Source organism: Polypterus senegalus, chromosome 1 (assembly GCF_016835505.1).
Source record: "Polypterus senegalus isolate Bchr_013 chromosome 1, ASM1683550v1, whole genome shotgun sequence".
In the NCBI taxonomy this organism is placed as follows: domain Eukaryota; kingdom Metazoa; phylum Chordata; class Cladistia; order Polypteriformes; family Polypteridae; genus Polypterus; species Polypterus senegalus.
The window spans coordinates 30,094,553-30,105,376 of record NC_053154.1 but is presented as its reverse complement, the minus strand read 5'-3'; the positions used below and the strand labels follow the sequence as shown (position 1 = coordinate 30,105,376).

The window sequence follows — 10,824 nt, the reverse complement described above, 5'->3', positions numbered from 1 at the left end:
CCCAAACTCTCCTCTTTTAAGTCAGTGGGAAACTGATGTGTTATATTATTTAAAATTGGAAAAAATCAAATACTCAGTTAGAGGATAAATACAGACTTTTTTCAAAACATGGCAGGATCTAATCAGTAATATTTTAAAATAAGTTCATAAAACACATAGAATTTATTAATTTAGGTATGTTTACAAGCCTTAAATTTAACTCTATTTGGCTTGTTCTCTCTCTCAGGGGTGGGGATCGATCTGTTCTTAACTTAATTTTTCTCTTTGTAAAAACTTGATTGCTTTGTTTGGATTGTAATAAAATTAATAATAAAAAAATTAAATCCTATTAATTAAAATACTGCAAAAGTAATTACTATTAAAAATAACTTAATTCCTATATTCTGAGCAACAGAAAACTGTCTAACCTTAATCTGTGATCATCAGTTCAAATTACAAGTAGATGAAAAACAAATATAACTCCATCTTGTGAAAAGTTTTGTACAAGCTGGCATTAGAATGGATAGATAACAGGGTACCTGGTGTTAGTCATATACAAAATTTAAGAATAAGACTTGGCATTAAAACACCACTGCTAATGGCGTATCTCATTAGCTCTGTCAAAACATGCCACACTATAAATTACCAAATTACGTGCGTCTGCTGCATTCGTTTAAACCGGGCGGCTGTAATCTGTGATTCAGATTGTTCCTGGGTATCTCAAGAATGCTTTTTTTTTTTTTTTGCTTTTATTTAGATTTGCTGTATTGATTTTTTTATGCTGACGTGGCATTTCAAATTCCGTTTGTCCCGCAAATGGTCTTGCACGTTACTTGAAGCTCCATGCAAAATAGAGATAGCACAAAAGCAGGTTACTGATAATCCGTTTCAGTGTATAGGAAGTATGTTTGAGATACTCAGAGGCGTTTCGACCCTCAAAAAAGCGGAATGATGGCACCAATACTAAATGAACTTTTATGAAGTCTCTTTTCTAACTGTATAATTTTAAAACATAAAGGTTGTTAAGATAATTATAATAGCATCGAAGATGTAAACGTTATTATTTGTTACCAAAATAAATAAACAAAACAGGACAATGTCAGCAAAATTTGACTCATCTATATATGGCCTGCTTATAAGGAATGCGTGTCTATGCAAATAACGGAGAGCGGCGAGCTACTTAAGACGCACCACTTCAATCTCAAAGGAAAAATACACCGTGGAAAAATGTCAACACATTATATCTGCCTTTACCTTCTAACAACATATGTTATGTGTAGGTTTATCTATCTATCTATCTATCTATCTATCTATCTATCTATCTATCTATCTATCTATCTATCTATCTATCTATCTATCTATCTATCTATCTATCTTTCTTTCTTTTTGCCGAGCAGTCTGTCTACAGTTTTTTATAAACTCTAATACGAGTTCATTTCTTCTTTAGATGTTAAGACTGCAATCATTTTAAGGCAGTCTGATCCACAGCAGATGAAGCCAGGGGCAAGTGTACAGCTGAAATGTGCTGTCGAAGGGTTTGAGTTAAGCAGCAGCAACATGTACTGGATTAGACAGGCGCCTGGAAAAGGTCTGGAATGGCTAATATACTACTACAGCTCATCTAGCAACAGCTATGCGTCTTCAATAAAAGGAAGATTCACCGCTTCGAAAGACTCTTCAAACTTCTACATGCACATGACCGATCTGAGAGTCGACGACACCGCAGTCTATTACTGTGCTAGGGACACAGCGAGGGAGACGGATTAGAAAGCCGCACAAAAACACAGCGAGAAATATCGTCGTAAAGTTTACTTATTCGAAGATAGAGGAAATGTGTATACTGTTACTCATTTTTTTCAATAATGGTAATATAAATGAAAACTTTAATTATGAAAAATATATTATTATTATTATTATTATTATTATTATTATTATTATTATTATTATTATTCAATTTTGTGTTTTCATTTTTTAAATACATTTATTTTTGGTATGCAGTTATTTCTTTGAAGGTCAATACGTGTATATTTTTTAAAAACTGTTTTACCTTTAAAATGTTTTTGGCTGTGTTCTTAACAATTTAAGGTCCATTTAACATATTGGGATGTTGCCTTAAATTTATAACATGTTTTTCTTTTATTATCCATTCATCCATCCATTTTGCTGCTTGCGCTGTTGTTGTTCTTGTTGTCTTTATTAACCTTAATTAATCTTTGAGTGATCTGAAGATTTTACTCTTCTCCAAAAGCATATTTTGAAATATTTCTCGTTAATTCTGTTTTTGACAGTTACATGTTTTTAGTTTTTAATCCAAATAAACCTCTCCAGTCTTAGTCAAGCCTTTAATAAAATAATCCATTCCATTTGTTCATATTGGCACAGTGGTAAGCACTCCTTTGTCATTTTTTCAGTGTTGACTTCAAACTAGTTTGCATGTTCTCCCAGTCAGTTTTCTCCAACTGCTCTATTATTCTCCCATCTCCTCACAGCCCCATTGTGAGTCTGAGTGTGCGCCTGAGTGTACCTTGTGTCCCATCTAAGGTTGGCTTTTGTTGCATGTTAATTGCTGAAAGGTTAGGCTCCCATGGTTGTGAAATTGATGGATAATTGGCAATACTTTCTTTAATTTTTATCATTTACAAAACTGGTATCAAACTGAATTTACACACGATTTTACTGAATAAAAATTGTCCAACAATGCTCAATATATCAGTAGACTTCAAAAAATTAAAATACAAATAAAAAGTTCAGTACACAAGTAAAACACAAAACTCACCATTCAGTTTTTATTTTGGTCAACCATTTCAAATATGGAAGGCATACTGATGCAGTGGTAGTGCTAATGCCTTGAAGTAAAGAGACCAGGGTTCACATCCTGGGTCCTCTCTGCATTGACTTTGCATGTCCTCTCTGTGTCTGCATCATTTTTCTCTGTGTGCTCCGGTTTTCTTCCACAGTCTAAACACATGCAGGTTAGGTGAACTGGCAACACTGAATTGTCCCTAGTGTGTGTTTGGTGTGTTGTGTGTGTGTTTGTGTAACCTGCGATGGACTGGCACCCTGTCCAGGATTTGTTCCTGCCCTGAACCCAATGTTAGGCTTTAGTCTCTCAAAACCTTGGTCTGGATCAAATGGGTTAGAAAATGATATGACATGACAAGGAAATAAATAGTTCAGGATGAAGTGCAAGTCCATTAATGGTTCATATTTACTGAGTAGGTGGTACAAAGAAAACCAAAGTACTGAAAGGAGTTCTCACGTGAACATGAAAACAGCATAGAAATGTTGTTCACATGAGGATTAAACACAGAAAGAGATCAAGATGTTATTCAATCCCTTTGTTCTTGGAAGCACTGTACCTATGTTCCAAATTGATTAATTGTTATAATCATAATCATCATCATGATGCCTTATCCAGAGTTGGCTCCAGTGCTAATTGCTACCAGAATAGACACTGGGTCTCAGAAACCTTAAAAGGATTAAGTAGAGGAGGAGGAGGAAGAGGAGGAGGAGGATAGGAGTATGCAATGATACAGTGCATTGTCACACCCACCACATGACAAATCAACTCAGGATCCCAGATTAAGACCTGAGTGCAGTCTTGCAATGGGTGACTGACACCTCAGCACCACACTATTTCAGGTGGAATGGAACAGTGTGAGGTTTTTTTGGTGGCTGGAGTGCCAATTCTACCAATTCTAACTTAATTCCTATATTCTGAGCAACAGAAAACTGTCTAACCTTAATCTGTGATCATCAGTTAAAGTTACAAGTAGATGAAAAACAAATATTATTCCTTCTTGAGAAAAGTTTTGTACAAGCTGGCATTGGAATGGATAGATAACAGGGTACCTGGTGTTAGTCATATACAAAATTTAAGAATAAGACTTGGCATTAAAACACCACTGCTAATGGCGTATCTCATTTGCTCTGTCACAACATGCCACACTATAAGTTACCAAATAATTTGTGTCTGCTGCATTCGTTTAAACCGGGCGGCTGTAGATTCAGATTTCTCATGGGTATCTCAATTAAGAATGTTTTTTTTTGCTTTTATTTAGATTTCCTGTATTGCTATTTTTATGCTGACATGGTATTTCAAATTCCGTTTGCCCCGCAAATTGTCTTGCACATTTCTTGAAGCTCCATGCAAAATAGACATGGATAGCAAAAAAGTAGGTATGATTATCCGCTTCAGTGTATAGGACGTATGTTTGAAATACTCAGAGGCGTTTCGACCCTCAAAAAAGCGGAATGAGAGCACCAATTTTAAACGAAATTTTATGAAGTCTCTCTGTAACGGTATCACTTTAAGACATGCAGTTTGTTAAGATAATTATAATAGCATCGAAGATGTAAGCTTTAGTATTTGTTACCAAAATAAATAAACAAAACATGACACTGTCAGCAAAATTGTACTCTTCTATATATGCCCTGCTTATAAGGAATGCGTGTCTATGCAAATAACGGAGAGCGGCGAGCTACTTAAGACGCACCACTTCAATCTCAAAGGAAAAATACAGTGTGGAAAAATGTCAACACATTATATCTGCCTTTACCTCCTAACAACATATGTTATGTGTAGGTTTATCTATCTATCTATCTATCTATCTATCTATCTATCTATCTATCTATCTATCTATCTATCTATCTATCTATCTATCTATGTATCTTTTTGCCGAGCAGTCTGTCTACAGTTTTTTTAAAACTCTAATACGAGTTCATTTCTTCTTTAGATGCTGAGACTGCAATCATTTTAAGACAGTCTGATCCACAGCAGGTGAAGCCAGGGGCAAGTCTACAGCTGAAATGTGCAGTCGAAGGATTTGACGTAAGCAGCTACACTATGTACTGGATTAGACAGGCGCCTGGAAAAGGTCTGGAATGGCTAATGTACTACTTCAGCTCATCTAACAATAACTATGCCCCTTCAATAAAAGGAAGATTCACCGTTTCGAAAGACTTTTCAAACTTCTACATACACATGACCGATCTGAGAGTCGACGACACCGCAGTCTATTACTGTGCTAGGGACACAGCGAGTGAGACGAATTAGAAAGACGCGCAAAAACACAGCGAGATATACCGAGAGTTTAGTTATTCGAAAATACAGGAAATATGTATACTGTTTCTCATTCTTTTCAATAATTGTGATATAAATGAAAACATTAATACTGAAAAATATATTATTATTATTATTATTATTATTATTATTATTATTATTCAATATTGTGTTTTAATTTTTTTGAATACATTTATTTTTGGTATACACTTCTTTCTTTTAAGGTCAATACGTGTATATTTTTAAAAACTTTTATCTCTAAATTTTTTATTGGCTCTATTCTTAACAATTTAAGATTCATTTGCCTTAAATTTGTAACATGCTTTCATCTTTTCATTTATTATCCATTCATCCATCCATTTTGCTGCTTGCGCTGTTGTTGTTCTTGTTGTCTTTATTAACCTTAATTAATCTTTGAGTAATCTGAAGATTTTACTCTTCTCCAAAAGCATATTTTGAAATATTTCTCGTTAATTCTGTTTTTGACAGTTACATGTTTTAGTTTTAATCCAAATAAACCTCTCCAGTCTTAGTCAAGCCTTTAATAAAATAATCCATTCCATTTGTTCATATTGGCACAGTGGTAAGCACTCCTTTGTCATTTTTTCAGTGTTGACTTCAAACTAGTTTGCATGTTCTCCCAGTCAGTTTTCTCCAACTGCTCTATTATTCTCCCATCTCCTCACAGCCCCATTGTGAGTCTGAGTGTGCGCCTGAGTGTACCTTGTGTCCCATCTAAGGTTGGCTTTTGTTGCATGTTAATTGCTGAAAGGTTAGGCTCCCATGGTTGTGAAATTGATGGATAATTGGCAATACTTTCTTTAATTTTTATCATTTACAAAACTGGTATCAAACTGAATTTACACACGATTTTACTGAATAAAAATTGTCCAACAATGCTCAATATATCAGTAGACTTCAAAAAATTAAAATACAAATAAAAAGTTCAGTACACAAGTAAAAACACAAAACTCACCATTCAGTTTTTATTTTGGTCAACCATTTCAAATATGGAAGGCATACTGATGCAGTGGTAGTGCTAATGCCTTGAAGTAAAGAGACCAGGGTTCACATCCTGGGTCCTCTCTGCATTGACTTTGCATGTCCTCTCTGTGTCTGCATCATTTTTCTCTGTGTGCTCCGGTTTTCTTCCACAGTCTAAACACATGCAGGTTAGGTGAACTGGCAACACTGAATTGTCCCTAGTGTGTGTTTGGTGTGTTGTGTGTGTGTTTGTGTAACCTGCGATGGACTGGCACCCTGTCCAGGATTTGTTCCTGCCCTGAACCCAATGTTAGGCTTTAGTCTCTCAAAACCTTGGTCTGGATCAAATGGGTTAGAAAATGATATGACATGACAAGGAAATAAATAGTTCAGGATGAAGTGCAAGTCCATTAATGGTTCATATTTACTGAGTAGGTGGTACAAAGAAAACCAAAGTACTGAAAGGAGTTCTCACGTGAACATGAAAACAGCATAGAAATGTTGTTCACATGAGGATTAAACACAGAAAGAGATCAAGATGTTATTCAATCCCTTTGTTCTTGGAAGCACTGTACCTATGTTCCAAATTGATTAATTGTTATAATCATAATCATCATCATGATGCCTTATCCAGAGTTGGCTCCAGTGCTAATTGCTACCAGAATAGACACTGGGTCTCAGAAACCTTAAAAGGATTAAGTAGAGGAGGAGGAGGAAGAGGAGGAGGAGGATAGGAGTATGCAATGATACAGTGCATTGTCACACCCACCACATGACAAATCAACTCAGGATCCCAGATTAAGACCTGAGTGCAGTCTTGCAATGGGTGACTGACACCTCAGCACCACACTATTTCAGGTGGAATGGAACAGTGTGAGGTTTTTTTTTTGGTGGCTGGAGTGCCAATTCTACCAATTCTAACTTAATTCCTATATTCTGAGCAACAGAAAACTGTCTAACCTTAATCTGTGATCATCAGTTAAAGTTACAAGTAGATGAAAAACAAATATTATTCCTTCTTGAGAAAAGTTTTGTACAAGCTGGCATTGGAATGGATAGATAACAGGGTACCTGGTGTTAGTCATATACAAAATTTAAGAATAAGACTTGGCATTAAAACACCACTGCTAATGGCGTATCTCATTTGCTCTGTCACAACATGCCACACTATAAGTTACCAAATAATTTGTGTCTGCTGCATTCGTTTAAACCGGGCGGCTGTAGATTCAGATTTCTCATGGGTATCTCAATTAAGAATGTTTTTTTTTGCTTTTATTTAGATTTCCTGTATTGCTATTTTTATGCTGACATGGTATTTCAAATTCCGTTTGCCCCGCAAATTGTCTTGCACATTTCTTGAAGCTCCATGCAAAATAGACATGGATAGCAAAAAAGTAGGTATGATTATCCGCTTCAGTGTATAGGACGTATGTTTGAAATACTCAGAGGCGTTTCGACCCTCAAAAAAGCGGAATGAGAGCACCAATTTTAAACGAAATTTTATGAAGTCTCTCTGTAACGGTATCACTTTAAGACATGCAGTTTGTTAAGATAATTATAATAGCATCGAAGATGTAAGCTTTAGTATTTGTTACCAAAATAAATAAACAAAACATGACACTGTCAGCAAAATTGTACTCTTCTATATATGCCCTGCTTATAAGGAATGCGTGTCTATGCAAATAACGGAGAGCGGCGAGCTACTTAAGACGCACCACTTCAATCTCAAAGGAAAAATACAGTGTGGAAAAATGTCAACACATTATATCTGCCTTTACCTCCTAACAACATATGTTATGTGTAGGTTTATCTATCTATCTATCTATCTATCTATCTATCTATCTATCTATCTATCTATCTATCTATCTATCTATCTATCTATGTATCTTTTTGCCGAGCAGTCTGTCTACAGTTTTTTTAAAACTCTAATACGAGTTCATTTCTTCTTTAGATGCTGAGACTGCAATCATTTTAAGACAGTCTGATCCACAGCAGGTGAAGCCAGGGCAAGTCTACAGCTGAAATGTGCAGTCGAAGGATTTGACGTAAGCAGCTACACTATGTACTGGATTAGACAGGCGCCTGGAAAAGGTCTGGAATGGCTAATGTACTACTTCAGCTCATCTAACAATAACTATGCCCCTTCAATAAAAGGAAGATTCACCGTTTCGAAAGACTTTTCAAACTTCTACATACACATGACCGATCTGAGAGTCGACGACACCGCAGTCTATTACTGTGCTAGGGACACAGCGAGTGAGACGAATTAGAAAGACGCGCAAAAACACAGCGAGATATACCGAGAGTTTAGTTATTCGAAAATACAGGAAATATGTATACTGTTTCTCATTCTTTTCAATAATTGTGATATAAATGAAAACATTAATACTGAAAAATATATTATTATTATTATTATTATTATTATTATTATTATTATTCAATATTGTGTTTTAATTTTTTTGAATACATTTATTTTTGGTATACACTTCTTTCTTTTAAGGTCAATACGTGTATATTTTTAAAAACTTTTATCTCTAAATTTTTTATTGGCTCTATTCTTAACAATTTAAGATTCATTTGCCTTAAATTTGTAACATGCTTTCATCTTTTTCATTTATTATCCATTCATCCATCCATTTTGCTGCTTGCGCTGTTGTTGTTCTTGTTGTCTTTATTAACATTAATTAATCTTTGAGTAATCTGAAGATTTTACTCTTCTCCAAAAGCATATTTTGAAATATTTCTCGTTAATTCTGTTTTTTGACAGTTACATGTTTTTAGTTTTTAATCCAAATAAACCTCTCCAGTCTTAGTCAAGCCTTTAATAAAATAATCCATTCCATTTGTTCATATTGGCACAGTGGTAAGCACTCCTTTGTCATTTTTTCAGTGTTGACTTCAAACTAGTTTGCATGTTCTCCCAGTCAGTTTTCTCCAACTGCTCTATTATTCTCCCATCTCCTCACAGCCCCATTGTGAGTCTGAGTGTGCGCCTGAGTGTACCTTGTGTCCCATCTAAGGTTGGCTTTTGTTGCATGTTAATTGCTGAAAGGTTAGGCTCCCATGGTTGTGAAATTGATGGATAATTGGCAATACTTTCTTTAATTTTTATCATTTACAAAACTGGTATCAAACTGAATTTACACACGATTTTACTGAATAAAAATTTGTCCAACAATGCTCAATATATCAGTAGACTTCAAAAAATTAAAATACAAATAAAAAGTTCAGTACACAAGTAAAAACACAAAACTCACCATTCAGTTTTTATTTTGGTCAACCATTTCAAATATGGAAGGCATACTGATGCAGTGGTAGTGCTAATGCCTTGAAGTAAAGAGACCAGGGTTCACATCCTGGGTCCTCTCTGCATTGACTTTGCATGTCCTCTCTGTGTCTGCATCATTTTTCTCTGTGTGCTCCGGTTTTCTTCCACAGTCTAAACACATGCAGATTAGGTGAACTGGCAACACTGAATTGTCCCTAGTGTGTGTTTGGTGTGTTGTGTGTGTGTTTGTGTAACCTGCGATGGACTGGCACCCTGTCCAGGATTTGTTCCTGCCCTGAACCCAATGTTAGGCTTTAGTCTCTCAAAACCTTGGTCTGGATCAAATGGGTTAGAAAATGATATGACATGACAAGGAAAGAAATAGTTCAGGATGAAGTGCAAGTCCATTAATGGTTCATATTTACTAAATAGGTGGTACAAAGAAAACCAAAGTACTGAAAGGAGTTCTCACGTGAACATGAAAACAGCATAGAAATGTTGTTCACATGAGGATTAAACACAGAAAGAGATCAAGATGTTATTCAATCCCTTTGTTCTTGGAAGCACTGTACCTATGTTCCAAATTGATTAATTGTTATAATCATAATCATCATCATGATGACTTATCCAGAGTTGGTTCCAGTGCTAATTGCTACCAGAATAGACACTGGGTCTCAGAAGCCTTAAAAGGATTAAGTAGAGGAGGAGGAGGAAGAGGAGGAGGAGGATAGGAGTATGCAATGATACAGTGCATTGTCACACCCACCACATGACAAATCAACTCAGGATCCCAGATTAAGACCTGAGTGCAGTCTTGCAATGGGTGACTGACACCTCAGCACCACACTATTTCAGGTGGAATGGAACAGTGTGAGGTTTTTTTTTTGGTGGCTGGAGTGCCAATTCTACCAATTCTAACTTAATTCCTATATTCTGAGCAACAGAAAACTGTCTAACCTTAATCTGTGATCATCAGTTAAAGTTACAAGTAGATGAAAAACAAATATTATTTCTTCTTGAGAAAAGTTTTGTACAAGCTGGCATTGGAATGGATAGATAACAGGGTACCTGGTGTTAGTCATATACAAAATTTAAGAATAAGACTTGGCATTAAAACACCACTGCTAATGGCGCATCTCATTTCCTCTGTCACAACATGCCACACTATAAGTTACCAAATAATTTGTGTCTGCTGCATTCATTTAAACCGGGCGGCTGTAGATTCAGATTTCTCATGGGTATCTCAATTAAGAATGCTTTTTTTTTTTTTTGCTTTTATTTAGATTTGCTGTATTGCTATTTTTATGCTGACATGGTATTTCAAATTCCGTTTGCCCCGCAAATTGTCTTGCACGTTACTTGAAGCTCCATGCAAAATAGACATGGATAGCAATAAAGTAGGTATGATTATCCGCTTCAGTGTATAGGACGTATGTTTGAAATACTCAGAGGCGTTTCGACCCTCAAAAAAGCGGAATGATAGCACCAATTTTAAACGAAATTTTATGAAGTCTCTTTTGTAACTCTATCA

The 10,824-nt window shown here is 35.6% G+C and overlaps 2 gene segments (V, D, J or C); both read left to right on the top strand.

Moving 5' to 3' along the window:
- The first annotated feature begins 1,076 nt into the window (after window positions 1-1,076).
- On the top strand, window positions 1,077-1,763 carry LOC120523753. The segment is given in 2 exon segments: window positions 1,077-1,255; window positions 1,427-1,763. Coding segments are annotated over 2 exon segments (444 nt in total).
- A 2,727-nt stretch (window positions 1,764-4,490) lies between these two features.
- Window positions 4,491-5,047, top strand: LOC120523763. The segment is given in 2 exon segments: window positions 4,491-4,560; window positions 4,716-5,047. Coding segments are annotated over 2 exon segments (369 nt in total).
- Window positions 5,048-10,824: the final 5,777 nt, after the last annotated feature.